General features: G+C 36.2%; 1 protein-coding gene across 3 annotated transcripts in view; it reads right to left on the bottom strand.

Moving 5' to 3' along the window:
- cobll1b (cordon-bleu WH2 repeat protein-like 1b) overlaps positions 1 to 16,582 on the bottom strand; it is a 66,057-nt gene that overhangs the window by 14,047 nt on the left and 35,428 nt on the right. For all 3 annotated transcript variants that reach the window (XM_065252334.2, XM_065252335.2, XM_065252337.2), the window contains 6 exons: positions 7,027 to 7,234; positions 5,105 to 5,330; positions 4,921 to 4,971; positions 4,573 to 4,655; positions 4,115 to 4,348; positions 1,475 to 1,613 (listed from right to left, as the gene is read on the bottom strand). In XM_065252334.2, the coding sequence (XP_065108406.1) occupies positions 1,475 to 1,613; positions 4,115 to 4,348; positions 4,573 to 4,655; positions 4,921 to 4,971; positions 5,105 to 5,330; positions 7,027 to 7,234 (941 nt within the window). The remainder of the gene's footprint in view (positions 1 to 1,474; positions 1,614 to 4,114; positions 4,349 to 4,572; positions 4,656 to 4,920; positions 4,972 to 5,104; positions 5,331 to 7,026; positions 7,235 to 16,582) is intronic.

A 16,582-nucleotide genomic window follows, 5' to 3' on the forward strand; every position in this document is an offset into this window, starting at 1 on the left:
CATGCACAATAAATGCTAAACACAACATGCATTACCATCAGATAACCCCACTACTAACACAGTATTTCTCTGTAATGGTAATACAGTATTTACACTTTGCATGTTACCAAAATAGAGTAACAATGTTGACAGTACACACACACACACACACACACACACACATGGATGCACGCACGCACGCACACACACACCTTGTGATTAATGACACATTATTAAAATAATATCAGAAAAAATAATGCCTTTTGACACAAAATGTGCAACAAAGTGACTCTTCTTTAAATGAACCTATGTCATAATGACAGGTTCATTGGGGATTATTATGAGGTTTGCTTGAGATGAGCTTGTCTGCACAAAACCTGTGATCACCGGCAGGTGCGTGCAGCTTAGAAATGCTGTCTGAATTGATATGAAGTCATGCTAACGTGCCAAAAAGACTCATGACAGCCAGACATTAAAACCATGACATCCTGAAAATGATCATCGTGAAAGCTTTTGCAATACGAGTCTCTCACACAACATGATACGTCAAAGCTCTGTTTACACTGAAGTAACACACATATGCACACAAAAACAGCTGTGGCCCATTTGCAACTGCGCGTGTGTGAGAGAGAAAACGTCTAATTAATACAGCTGCAAACATTTAAAAGCAGAGACTTACATCCAGAATAATCTCACCAGCCAAGACACCACCCAAACCCAGGCATACACTACACCAAAACACAGATCTGATATACTGTCTGATGTCTTCAGCCTTCAAAACACATTTATGTTTATGCATTTGGTCATACAAAGCGACCTAACGTGTATTTCAAGGTTTACATCTTTATCAGTATGTGTGTTTCTCGTGCTGAACAAGTAGTTCACTAACAGGCAGCTCATTGGATTTGCACTATGTGCCGGCTCTCAAAGTCTAAATCTAATCTGCTTTAACTTGGTATTATTTAAAATACAAATGTCTAATTATAGAAGGGAGGGTTGACCTTTCACCTTGAGAGAGACAGGAAACTATGCTTTTCAGGACTTTATAATAGAAGAACAAAGAATTGGAAGGATTCTTGACATTGCACACCAGAGAGAGAAAAGTGGTGATGTATCTGTTAAACCACTAGGTGGCGACACAACATACAAAACATTGACACACAGAGACACGAAAACTTTTTGCACAGTCCACATATTTCCAGCTACGCTTCATAATGCGTTTACATCCCTTTCAAAGTACAGCTGCTATGCTCATTCAAGTCCTATCATGCTTAAAATCCTCTTTAGGTCTGCTTTCTTTCCATTACTTTACCTTGACCACAGCAGTCTATATAACTAAACTTAGTTCTGATAAAAAAAATTGAGTATTAAACGTTTATATCCCATGAATACTCATACATGATTGGTTGAAGTTGAAGACCCAGGAAAAGCTAATAAAGTGAGCACATTCTTTGAATTCTTTTTGTTGAACACATGTGCAGGGATTTTAACCAACCTGTCACGCTTCGGTCCTGTGCAGCTTCATCAGGAGGAGCTACGGCGGTCAGGGTGGGAGGCGGAGGAGCCTTTCGTTTGGTGGACGCCCTCCTGAGACGCGATTCGTTCGAGGGTCCCTGACTCGAAGGGGACATCATCTGTGGAAAACAGACGTGGGGGTCGGCGATAAATATGACAGATAATTCCAAATATTTGGCTGTGTGAAACGTAACCACATTCCCAGATGACACAGTGATGAAGTGGCTCGACCGAGTCAAGAGTTACAAAACAAAAAGTGTTATAATAGTGTTCAAGGACTGGTGATGAAGTCAAATCATATGTTGGAGAGCCTCATTGTTAATTAAAAGTTTTTGGACAGACAGACAGACATGAAATAGACAGACACGATAGATAGATAGATAGATAGATAGATAGATAGATAGATAGATAGATAGATAGATAGATAGATAGATAGATAGATAGATAGATAGATAGATAGATAGATAGATAGATAGATAGATAGATAGATAGATAGAGAAACGATAGACAGACAGACAGACATGATATAGACAGACATGATATATAGACAGGCAGACATGATAGACAGAGACAGACGTGATAGACAGACACAATAGACAGAGAGACACAATAGACAGGACAGAGAGACAGACAGAGAGACACGATAGACAGACAGAAATGATACACAGACAGATAGATATATACAGAAACGATAGAGAGACAGACATGATATAGACAGACAGACATGATATAGACAAAAACGATACACAGACAGACACAATATAGACAGACAAAATAGACAGGACAGACAGACACAATAGACAGACAGACACGATAGACAGGACAGACAGACACTGTATAGACAGACACGATAGACAGGACAGACACAATATAGACAGACACGATAGACAGGACAGACAGACAGACAGACACAATAGACAGACAGACACGATAGACAGGACAGACAGACAGACACAATAGATAGACAGACAGACAGACAGACACGAAACGATACACAGACAGACACGATAGACAGGACAGACAGACACAATAGACAGACAGGCATGATAGACAGGACAGACAGACAGACAGACAGAAACGATAGAAAGACAGAAATGATTGACAGAGAGATTTTATTGATATATACAGAAACGATAGACAGACAGACAGACATGATATAGACAGACATGATATATAGACAGGCAGACATGATAGACAGAGACAGACGTGATAGACAGACACAATAGACAGAGAGACACAATAGACAGGACAGAGAGACAGACAGAGAGACACGATAGACAGGACAGACATGCAGACAGACAGACATGATATAGACAGAAACGATAGACAGACAGACATGATATAGACAGACAGACAGACACAATATAGACAGACACAATAGACAGACATACACGATAGACAAGACAGATAGACGGAAACGATAGACGGACAGAAATGATACACAGACAGATAGATATATACAGAAACGATAGACAGACAGACATGATATAGACAGACAGACATGATATAGACAGACAGACATGATATAGATAGACAGACACGATATAGACAGACACGATAGACAAACAGACATGATAGACAGACAGAGAGACAGACGTGATAGACAGAGAGACAGAAAGACACAATGGACAGGACAGACAGACAGACAGACAGACATGATATAGACAGACAGACAGACACAATATAGACAGACACAATAGACAGGACAGACCGACACAATAGACAGACAGACACGATAGACGGAAACGATAGACAGACAGAAATGATATAGACAGACAGACAGACACAATATAGACAGACACAATAGACAGGACAGACAGACACGATACAGACAGACACGATATAGACAGACACGATAGACAAACAGACATGATAGATAGACAGGCAGACACTATAGACAGACAGAGAGACAGACGTGATAGACAGACAGACAGAAAGACACAATGGACAGGACAGACAGACAGACACAATATACAGGCAGACACGATAGACAGGACAGACAGGCAGACAGACAGATAGGCATGAGAGATAGACATACAGATAGACAGGCATGATAGATAGACAGGCAGACATGATATAGACAGACACAATAGACAGGACAGACAGACATGATATACAGAAACGATAGACAGACAGACACGATAAACAGACAGACATGACATTGACAGACATGATTGATAGACAGAAAGACATGATAGATAGACAGGCAGACACGATAACAGACAGAGAGACAGATGTGATAGACAGACAGACAGACAGACACAATAGACAGAAGAGACAGACAGGACAGACAGGCACAATAGACAGACAGATAGACAGACAAACACGACAGACAGACACTGTAGATAGATGGACAGACAGACAGACAGACAGACAGACAGACTTTTGTGCCTCTATAATTTTGTTTCTAATTTATTACAAACAGTTTCATTATAAAATAAAAATTTCAGGCTAACAATTTAAGTAAAGAAGTCACAAATTTCTGAAGTTTTGCTTCAACAACAGGTTTACAAGGTTTAACAAATCATTGATTTTCAATCTTAAACTTTTCGACCCCTCTGCACATTCAAAGCAGGTTTCACAAGCAAATATTAGCAGTAGCACAAAACAGTCCAAATACCTGGTCGCTATCCTCTGCGGTTCGTGCAGTTTCATTGTTTTCCTGATGATGGCTGAGGTCAGCAGGCGTACTCTGTGACATCATGTTGGGTGGCAGCGGGGCTCGTCTCTTCTTTGGCATTTCAGAGGGCATGGTGTTCGAATCGTACATCTGCGAATGAGTGCTGAAGGAACTCAGGCTCATCGGACGCTGTCTCCTTTGTATCGGAGATGCCGGTGCGCTCACGGTCACAGACTTCAGAGAAAGACAACCAATCACATGTCAGCAAACTCTCGACCAATGCCAATGCCTTTGAATTTGCAAAAACAAATATGATCACTGGTGCTCAGAGAATGTTTGCAAAGTACACAACAAAAATACACTTGACTTTGAACTCACCTTAGAGTAAAAAAAAAACTGTATCATGTTTCACAGCTTTATCATTTTCTCATATAAACACACAGGAGTCAAGTACTCACCTGTTCTGAATGCTTTCGACTTCCTTTTCTAAACAAGCCGAACAGTCCCTTATTTTCCTTGTCTTTTCTACGACGTATCGTGTCTATGATTAAAGTTGACATTATCAACATTTGACATTCAACTTTAGGTCCATTAAAGTTAAACATTTTATTGTGGATCGAATCTATGACATTTGCACCGCTAACTCAGTACTCTACTAATCAAAACATTGCAAGAGACGTCCTTAACTTCATATTTAAAGTCTGTGTAAAGTCAAATAAGACATTTGTTTCTAAACACATTATAAAATGTTGAAAATGCATTGCAGAAACTTGTTACAAAGAACAAAAAATGTAAATAATGCTCACCCGAGCGAGTCGGAGAAGGTGGAAGACTCACAGGACTCACCGGGATAAAAACTGTCAAAACACATCATAAAAACACATGAAATGCTTTGAGTACCTCAATGTGACCTTATAGAAACCAGTCCGGCATGTTTTAATACGAGCGCTTTGAATGTGCACGGAGTAAACAAACAAAGTTTGTGCTGACCTCTGGTATCTCTTGCGTAGACTTCTCTCAGGCCAAAGTCATTAAGTGAACAGTTCAGGTCCAACGTGTCTTCAGAGTGGACGTTTCGTAATAAAACCGTGCTCTGCGGGTCGAACTCGCATTTCTCACAGATAGCAGGAAGAAGTTCTCGCAAAGGAACCCGAGGACTCACCCTGAGAATCGTCTTCTGTGTCCTCTTGTAGTCTATCACTAATCGTACAGTTGCCTGTGTGAGAGAAGAAAGTGTTGAGGGACGGTACTGAATAAAATAAATAAAATATAGTCAGCTGCCCACACGTCTATCATTATACAACCTTCTAAGATACCTATTTGGGTAAATTCAATCACATGTATCCTTCACAGATTATGCAAACCCAGAATGCACTGTGGTAATCTCAGTAAAAAAATCCATACAATAGATAAGAAACATGTTGATTTTAACATCACAGATGTCTTGTTAATAAAATATAAAGTATGTACAGTATGCTATAATGTATGTGACCATGGACAACAAAACCGGTCATAAGGGTCTTGTGAATTAAATTGAGATTTATACATCATCTGAAAGTTTAATAAATAAGCTTTCCATTATTTGTGATTTGTTAGGATAGGACAATATTTGGCTTAGATACAAATATTTGATAATCTGAGGGTGCAAAAAATCTAAATATTGAGAAAATCACCTTTAAAGTTGTCCAAATGAAGTCCTTAGCAACTGTATCCACTTACAAGAATAAAAGTTTTGATATATTAACGGTAGGAAATTTACTAAATAACTTGATGGAACATGATTTTTTTAAATCGAAAATTTTGACCCATACTGTATAATGTATTGTTGGCCATTGCTACAAATATACCCAAGTGATATAATCTGGTTTTGTGGTCCAGGGTCACATTTTAGTGTATCGCAATGTAATAAATGTACAAATTTATAAACAATTTAATAAAATAAATAAGCTGGAATTTACAATGACTATTAGTTGTTTAAAATTGAAATACATATTTATTTATTTATGTTTAAATAGTTATAATATATTTTTTCTTACATTTCAATATTATATTAATATTTCATATTTTTCATCTTAATATTCTTAAAAAAAAATTAAGTTGTGTTCTTAGAAAGGATGTACTTGCATTATCATGCTATTTTATTGACATATAATCAGTGACATAAAATTGTCTTAAAAAGACCCTTTAAATTTCGACTTTTGCCATCATTTCTGGGACAATTAACGAAAGTTTTTAAGCTACATGAAGTTGTATTTCGGGCATTTAAAAAAAAGTAATATATCACAAAACAGCAATGATTTTGCTGTCACATCATACTTTAAAAATGCAAAATTGTGTACAACAACCTTCCAGAAACACCTCATACTTGGCCGCTCTCAAGTAAGGGGCTTTTCTTGCATTATGCTTGGATATCACAAATATCACAAATATAAATCCTAGTGCAATAGCTGTGATATAATAAGATCTGTTGGCATGATTTTTTGAATTACTTATTGCGATAAGAAAAAAATTATGATTTGGAAATGCTGCTATTTCACAATAGATTTTTGATATTTAATTTTTTCTCAATGTGCATGATTTATGTGTGCACCTTTTCCAAAAACGTTTGTCTTCATAAACCTTATTATGACAACTTATGGGGCGTACACACCAAACGTGAAGCGTATATCCGCATTGTGTTCCTTGCTCAATATTACTCGCTGGACGGTTGGTCAGGCAAATTTTTTGCTTGAGTTGAATTTTTTCAATTTGCACGGAAGACGCATTTGAGGCGAATAGCATGTGCTACCAAATTCACATCGCACCGCGCTAATTCACATCTTTGCATTGACTTTGTATCATTTAAACATTTTATTTTTGGGTGAACTAAGCATATAAGCATAACACCAGCAAAGAAAGAGTTGAAGCTTTACCTCTGGCATCTGTGGTCCTGTCTTTTTGCTTTTGTCCTCCAGGCCTTTCGGTTTCAGTAAGATCTTCTCAGCCTCGAGAGATCCGATCAGAGCGTTGGGTTTGAACTTGACGTGGTTTCTGTTGGTGGTGATGAGCTCAATGGTGTGGCCTGAGGGATTCAGGTGGTACTTTGCACAAAGCGTAACCAGCAGGTCCATCATGGGTTTACTGAAAACACAAAAAAGGTTGGCCTGTTAAAATGACAGCAGCCAAGTCTAAACTACAGTAAAAAAAGTCTGTGTCACGTAAACACATTTACAGTAACATTTTATCTTCATTTACTGAACCTAGATGGTTTGTTTCTACCATGAGACGCATTTTAAACTATATGGGGTTGTAATATAAAGTGGATGAGATAGAAATGAACTTTAGGGGAATTTATTTATAATTAATTAAAAATTAAAAAGCCTCAGGAAATGTGAGGAGTCACATCACAAGTTTTCCTATGAAATTTGCATGAGACATTGCTGCAGGGCACCATGCCATTCAATGTCACGTCAATGTCTAACGGTTTTATACTAGATTGTTTTTCAAGCATTGACTTGTTCTCTTTTATTATTAATAATGAGTTTTTAAGATATGTTGGAAGACAACCTCAACTAAGAAAATATAATAATACTTTAAATTATTGCATTGAAATGATGGAATATTTATTTTTGGACAATCTATTTCTTTTATACCATAGCTGGATCATCATCACCCGAGTATATCCATCATGATGTTACTGTAAAGTCTGCACCATAAAATCATGTTTTTTGTTCAAATGTGGTCAACTTTGTCTTTTCTTTGGCGTCCAGCATGGCTTCAGAGAACTTAATGTCACATAGTCTTGACATATTGCTGATTGAAAGTGTGGAAAATTCTTCGGACACACGGCTTATACCTCACAATTCTTTCCAACTGTTTGTGGAATTCCAGGATCGGAAAACTCTTTGAAATACACAGATCATTTCATACCCATTAGAAGAAGGCCAACAGGTTTGGGTGGCACTCGTATCAAATTCAGAAAGATAACGTGAAAGAATTTAAATGTTTTTTGTTGTTGTTTAAGAATAAGCGGAGTAAATAAACTTTAGTTTACAGGTATTTCGGTTCAGAAACTATGGTATTAAACAGTAATGACAGATTATCAGACCAGATGTTATGTCACTGAAAACAATAAAAATACAATCAATTTGACAATTACAGACCAATATGTAATTTTTTTGAGCAAATACGATGAAATATGGCTGTTTGAATCCTTGTGCATTAATAAAAAAACACTCACACTTAGATTAAAAATTGATAAAAATGTCCATGCCCTAAAACGGTCGTAAAAATGTTATATATTCATATTTTTACCACTTTATTTTTTAACCAAAATCAATTCTGATCATGATTATCAAAAATTCATTCATTTTCAGAATTTTAACACTTTTTTTTTTTTTTTTTTTTATTAAGTTTTTTTTTTTTTTAAATAATGTACATAGAAAGGGTAAGGAATGGAACTGAAAAGGATATAAATATATCCGTACATACTCATAACAGATTAACATATACACATACATACATCACATACATAAAAAAAAAAGTAGAAAAAGAGAATAAATAAAAAAAAAAAAAAAAAAAGAAAAAAAAGTATAAAAAGGAAAAAAGAGAAAAAAAAAATACAAATAAAAAAGTGGTTTAATCATCAATTTCAATTAAAGTTATGGTCATACAAATTTTGAAAAACAACAAAGTCAGAGGTCTATAATAGAAGCCCATATTTTCCCAAAAACATCAGCCCTGCCTCTTAAGGAATAAGTAAATTGTTCAAGTCGTAGTGTATCATACAAGAGGAGTTTAAACAGATGAAATGTTGGAGATTCATGTTGTTTCCAATTGAGCAATACACATTTTTTTGCTATGTAAGAGATAACACTAATTCTTTGCACAAATACAGGGTCATATGTCTTATCAAATTCAGTCCCAAAGAGATATAGTACAGGCGTAAAGTCCAATGATGTTTCGAGAGCTTTAACTGTCCAATCATGTACCTCTTTCCAAAAGTACTCAAGCTTTTGACATTTCCAAAAGATGTGCATAATTGATCCTATACATGATTCACATCTGTGGCATTTAGGTGACACATTGGGATACATTTTGCTCAATCGAAGGGGGGTGTAATAAATTCTATGCATAAATTTATAATTCTGTTCTATAATTTTGTTACAAGAAAAAGAAGTAAAAACACTCTTACATATAATACCCCACTGGTCATCATCAAAGGTACATTCAAGATCCTTTTGCCACACAATTTTAAGTGAGGCCAAAGAAGAGTCATGGTGGTCTAAAAGTACACCATAGATAACAGAAACTATCCCTTTTAATTTTGCCTGTTTTATCAAAACATCCTCCATTCTAGATCGCTCCAATGACAAACGCCCTGCCTTATCCAAAGTACTTATCAAATGACGAATTTGCAAATATTTAAAGAACTCACATTTTGGAATCTTGAATTCTAAAATTAAATCTGAGAATGACTTTAAAGAGCAATTTACAAATAAATGTTGGAACTGATATATACCATAATCTTTCCATTTTAGAAGCAAAGATTTTCCAAGGGCTGGCGGTAAATCTGGGTTAGAAAATAGAGGTGCCAGACAGGAAATTTTACCAGCAGATCCACAAAACCTCTTAACATCTTGCCAGGCTCTAAGTATATTATAGACAACATAAGACCTTGTCACAGAGTGTAGTGTGCTTATGTTATTAATATATGGTAAAAAAGACAACGGCGTAGGAGAGCAAAGCTCTTCTTCAATACCTGTCCAGTGAGCAGTTCTACAATCAAGATGTATCCAACTAATCATACCTTTTGTTTGAGCAGCCCAATAATACAACTGAAGATCAGGAAGACCTAATCCACCATTTTCTTTAGCTCTAATTAGTGTTTTAAAAGATATTCTAGGTGTAGAATTCTTCCAGACAAATGAACTTATTAGTTTATTTAAGGAGTCAAAAAAAGCTTTATGGAGATAACAAGGCAGTGATTGAAATAAGAAACTAAGTCTTGGTAGTATATTCATTTTAGTTGTGTTAATTCTTCCTAGAAGAGAGATAGGGAGTAATTTCCAATAATCTAAATCTTCCTTAATCTTTTTGAGAAGTGGAGGGTAGTTTAAATTAAATAAGTCTTTAAGGTCAGAAGATACCTTCACTCCAAGATATTTAAGACCAGCCTCGGCCCAAGTAAAGGGCAAAGAACTCTTTAAACTATTGGAAATTGACATATTCAAAGAAAAAGCGTTAGATTTAGTTAAGTTAATTTTATAACCTGATATCTTCCCGAACATACTAATTAAATCCAACACTTTTGGAACTGTATTTTCTGGGTTCGATAAATACAAAATTATATCATCCGCATACAAAGAGATTTTATTTTTTATTTTCCCAGTATCAACTCCCGTAATTTCTACATTATTCCGTACAGCTTCTGCTAAAGGTTCAATTGCTAGATTAAATAAAAAAGGGGATAAGGGGCATCCCTGTCGACAGCCCCTTTGTAAATCAAACTTCTCTGTAAGAGTACCATTAACGCATATTTGAGCCTGTGGATCACTATACATAGATTTTATCCACCCTATGCATCTGTCCCCAAAATTAAATTTCTTTAATACTGAAAAAAGGTATGACCACTCAACCCTGTCAAATGCTTTTTCTGCATCTAATGATATTACTAATGCTGGGTTTTTGTACCGGGTCGAGTGGTCGATTACATTCAGTAATCTTCTAATATTATCAGAGGCGTTTCGTTTTTTTATAAAACCAGACTGATCTATATTAATAAGCTGGGGCATTAAATCTTCCAACCTATGAGCAATTAATTTAGAAATTATCTTAAAATCGACAGGCAACAAAGAGATCGGACGAAAGGAAGCACAATCAGCAGCGTCTTTATCTTTCTTATATATTAATGATATCACAGCTGTCCTCATCGTTTCTGGAAGAATTCCAGTTTGTGCAAAGTCTACGATCATAGGCATAAACAAGGGCTCGATTTCAGGCCAAAAGACCTTGTAAAATTCAACAGGATATCCATCTAGTCCTGGCGATTTTCCAGAAGGTAGTGACAGAATTGCTTGATACACCTCCTCCGGGGTAAAAAAGGAATTCAATTTTTCCCTATCAGCGCCTGACAGTGAAGGCAAAGATATATTTTCTAAAAACACATTAATATCTGTCTCTGACGGGTTTTCAGATGTATATAACTGTGTATAAAAGCCATGAAAAGAGGATTTAATAGATTGCATATCATATTTTAATTGTCCCGATGAATTACGTATGCATTTTATTGTACGGTCAGCATGATCTCTTCTAAGTTGATAAGCTAGAAGCCTACTTGATTTATTACCGAATTCATAATGATGTTGCCTAGTAAAAGTTAATAATTTTTTAGCATGTTCAATCTCAAACAGATTAAGCTTATTTCTAACAGTATTAAGATTCCTTAGGTTCACCTCTGTAGGTGATTGTTTGTGAAGTTGCTCTAAATATATAAGCTCCTTATTCAATTGCTCACACTGCTCGTTCATATTTCTTTTCCTCCTAGATGTATAAGAGATTAAATGCCCCCTAATAACAGCTTTGGCTGCCTCCCATATCACTGCAGGAGAAACAGGGGAGGCGGCATTATCTTGCCTATACTGTTCTAACCAGTGTCTAATGTTTTTACAAGCATCAGCATCAATTAAGAGTGATGAATTAAATTTCCAGTACCTAGTTGAATGTATCTGATGCTGGTGCAATGATAACCGGAGATAAATTGGCGCATGGTCTGATATAAGAATCGTGCCTATGTTACAAGAAGTAACTGAGGAAAGATAGGCCTGAGGTAAAAAAAATAAATCTAATCGAGAGTAGGTTTTATGTCTCGCAGAGTAAAAAGTATAATTTTTCTGTAAGGGGTTGAACTCCCTCCACACATCAGCAAGGCCGACCTCTCTAGAAGCTGTCATTAAAGTTTTTGAAGCATTGGGATTAGATACACAGGCTGAAGATTTATCTAAACTAGCATCCATACAACAATTAAAATCCCCAGCAATTATTCCAAAATCTGTGTTATATTGAATAAATAAAGTAATAATGTTCGTCATAAATTTGGGGCAATCAGTATTAGGTGCATAAACATTAAGTAATACTAAATCTTGACCATAAAGTGTTCCACATACTAATATGTACCTACCCTCATCATCTTTATGCTGCTCTTTAAAAATAAAAGGAAGGTTTTTATGCACAAGTATTGCTGTCCCCCTCTTATTACTTGAAAAACTTGAAAAATAAACCTGTCCTACCCAATCCCTCTTAAGCTTTATATGCTCCTCACTAGACAGGTGAGTTTCCTGGAGTAGTGCTATGTCAGCCTTTTTCTTTTTAAGAAAAGTGAGGACTCTCTTACGTTTAATTGGATGACCTAAACCTCTGACATTAAAAGATATTAAATTAAGTAAACTACCCATATATAAATATCACGTGTAAACCATAACACAAGAAGACCATAAATATATAGACAAAAAAAAAAAAAAAAAAAAAAAAAAAAAAGCACACATCTCCCCTTCCCACCCTAAGAACAGAAGCTTGGTCCCCAAACGACCAGACAATCCCCATCACAACAAATATGCGTGAAACCCTTAACTAGTACGGCAAACGATAAATGCCCCTCCAACATCGCACTTCAAATGTAAGTGTATAATTTTCATAATGTACTCAAACAAACTTAACTCCCATTATATGAATGATTATAAAAAAGACAAACAAAGTCAAATAGAAAAAAAAAAAATATATATATATATATAAAATAATGTGTCCAACCTGGTACTATGTATTATTGTCCACATTCATCATAATTAAATAAGTCAGTTGGAGAAGCAAAAGTAAAACTTTGTATAACTTAGTTGGAGGGAATAAACACATACAAAAATCACATCACCTCTTTCTTTTGAAACATTAAAGTCAAATCAAAACTGACCATCCACTGTTTAACCAGCGCTGATATTGCGATAGAAATCCTCGGCCTCGCGTGGAGAAGATAGCAAGAATTTTAACACTTTAAATGCTCTACAATACCACAGAAGCGGAAACAAAGGAAACAGCGGACAAACATGGGAAAATGGCACCATCAGAGGAAAGGCAGCACACATTTGAAAATTTCATAAAATGCTTGCATTTTTTGATATTTTGAATATTAAAAAGCATTTTTTATACAGAAAACAACATTTATGTTTAAATGGCACACAGATTAAAACTGGCCATTTTGAAAAGTTAATTAATTAATTTTAAAGGGGACATTTTTGCTATTCTGCATCCAAGTGCAAAAATTTTGCGTAACTAGATTTAAAAACATTTATGGATGCAAATTAAAGTAAAATATTAAAATTCAAATAAATAAAGTTTATGCTGTTTGCATAAACACAGCCAAGATGACAAATAAAAGAATTGAAAAGGACCAAAATGTCAATATGAACACTTGAAGGTAGACAGATTTGGCCAATATGACTACTACCTTAACCTTAACTGTGGGTCCACTTTATACGCCCTACGCCAATGTACAGTAAAGTCCCTTTTCTCTTTAGATACCTGGGTATTTATTGTAATATTATGAATATTTTGTTATTTATTGTACTGTAATTGTTACTGGTATTGTTATGCACCAGTACACCAAGACAAATCTCTTGTCCATGTAAACCCACAGTACTTGGCAATACAGGTGATTCTGATTCGCATACAACATGTAGAGACAGATTTGTCAAAGCTTCGTCTGAATTTTTTAAGTCGGTGTTCACTCAAATGCAACAATTTATTGTGCATCACAATCATTAAATTGGATCTTTTAGGCGTTAAACAAAATTCCACCATATAAACGTCATACTGGTACACCTTCAACAGTTTAGATGATGTGTTGGCCTAAAAACATCCAGACAATGACACTGAGAGTAAAACAGCCAATTATTCACATAATCCCTTTCTGAATATGCACACCTTTAATGATCCAACTATACTGTGTTTAATTACAACAGATACAAGATTACTCTTAACGTGCCTTTATCCAAAGAGATGAAGATTTGATGCATGAAGTGAAAAGGTGCTGGCACACCCCGATGACTCACAGAGTCACGGCAGCAATTATTTGATTAGCTTTAAAACAGCAATCATGGGAAAACCGTCCTGTTGTCATTTACAAATTAGATTAAAGGGATAGCTCGGCCAAAAATGATATTAAACCCATGATTTCCTCACCCCCAAGCTGTCTGAGATGCATATGTCCATCATTTTCAGACGAACACATTTTCAGATATTTTAGAAAATGTTTTAGATCTTTCAGTAATCAAATGTAAAGTTAGAGGGTCCACATCCTTCAAGTCCAAAAAATGTGCATCCATCCTTCACAAAAGAAATCCAAGCGGCTCCAGGATGATAAACAAAAGCCTTCTAAAGATAATCTGTGCCGTTTTGTTGTAGAAATATCCAAATATAAAACTTTATAAATGAAAATAACTAGCTTCAGGTAACGTCGCCATCTTAGACTCCTCTGTATTCAGGAGAGAGTATCGGCGTAGTGTACGCACTTTTCTTAGTGACGTATGACAAATTTGGAGGGGGGGCACAGAGCAGCAGCAGAGAACCCTCCATAAACTGCATGCGCTCTCATCTTGAATGCAGACGCGACTAAGATGGGGGCGTTACCGGAAGCTAGTTATTTTAGTTTATAGTTTAAAATTTGGATATTTCTACAACAAAACCGCACGGATTACCCTTTCTAAAATAACTGAAAATGTGTTAAGGGGATCGCACACCGGCAGCGCAGCTCAGTGCCGCGCCGCGTCGCGCCTAGCAGAACTCTGAGGTATTGTAAACCGGAAGTGCACATTAAATAGCGCAAGCTTCGTCAGATAGCGTCTACTTCAAAATGCAAAATATACGTTAGCAGCCAATGTTAATCCTTAATGATTTGGGACAAATATGATGTTATTTAATGTTAAACTATGTGAGTGGCGCTGTGTGGCGCGACAGGGATTTGAGCAACTTCCTGAGTCACTGCTGGGCGGCGCGGACAGGCGCCACCTGGCGGTGGCGGTGTGCGTATACTCATAGAAAACAATGTGTTCAGTTGATTTAGAACGGCGCGGCGCTGCGCAGCCGGTGTGCGATCCCCTTTAGTCTGAAAAATGATGGACATATGCATCTCGGACAGCTTGGGGGTGAGTAAATCATGTGTTTAATATCATTTTTGGCCGAACTATCTCTTTAAGTCCAGGATGTTCATGGGGTTTATTATGCTTTCACATTTTCAACTTAGGTTAATGTGTAATGTTGCTGTTTGAGCATTAAAAAATAACTTCAAACACACATTTCCATACAATGCACTGCTTCTGTACTGTCAGACACCACAGTTTAACTCATTTAAATAATTCCCCCCAAGGCATAGGCAAAAAAAATGTGCGATACCTGGTTGAGTTGCTTTAGTAGTATGCGTACACCAAATTAAAGAGACGTATAGTATAAAGCTAATGTTATCCAGCTCCACACAGTTTGTGAACAATGACGCAAACTTACGTCAAGTTTTCATAATTCTTCAAAATGCGTAAGGTGAAATTACAAATTGATATGCCCAATGGAAACACATCAACTTATATCGCAAAAACGTTTTTTACACTTGCAATTCGAATAATGAATATATGGCAAAACTACAATGGAAACTGATTGTGTTCGATTTCAGAAAAATCATCATCTGTTTTCAAATCTCTCTCGTTGTACTTTGATGTCATCCGGCTGTCCAGACTGATCTCACGGAAAGTCGTGTTATAGTCACGAAAAATGTGATTAATTTATTTGTGTCCATGGCACAAAATTCAGCTTTCTTCGTGCCTTGAGCACGAATGTCTATAAATACTTTTTTGTGTCCGTTGCACGACTTTCTTTTTCGTGTCATTTTATGTATTGTTTTCTCATTGATTTTCCTATTTTCTCACCATTGTCGCTTGGGGTTGGGGTTAGAATCACGTTCTGTTATATTTTTAGACATCCTAATGCAAACCACAACTCTAAACCCAACTCCAGGTGAGTAAAAGCAGAAGAAAAACATGTAGAAACCAATACATAAAAGTACATCCTAACCCAAACCCCAAATCTAACCCCAACTCCAAGGGACAATGATTTAAAATAGGGGGGGAAAAATGAGAAAACAATACATAAAATGACACGAAAAAGAAAGTCGTGCCACGTACACAAAAAACTAAAAGCTGAATTTAGTGCGATGGACAAAAATAAATTAATCACATTTTTCGTGACTATAACACGAGTTGCCTTGAGATCATGTTAGGCTGTCAATCCATGCGACACAGCATGAATTTTTTTGGAATTAAAGGTCACCTGACGTGTGTAAATGTCACATGATCACATTTTAAAGAGGCAAAATCTTGTACTACACTGAAAAAAAACTTCTGGATATCGGTTGCATATGATTAAATTAAGTTTTCTTAAAATGAAATTAACATA

Source organism: Paramisgurnus dabryanus, chromosome 15, assembly GCF_030506205.2.
Source record: "Paramisgurnus dabryanus chromosome 15, PD_genome_1.1, whole genome shotgun sequence".
Taxonomy (NCBI): domain Eukaryota; kingdom Metazoa; phylum Chordata; class Actinopteri; order Cypriniformes; family Cobitidae; genus Paramisgurnus; species Paramisgurnus dabryanus.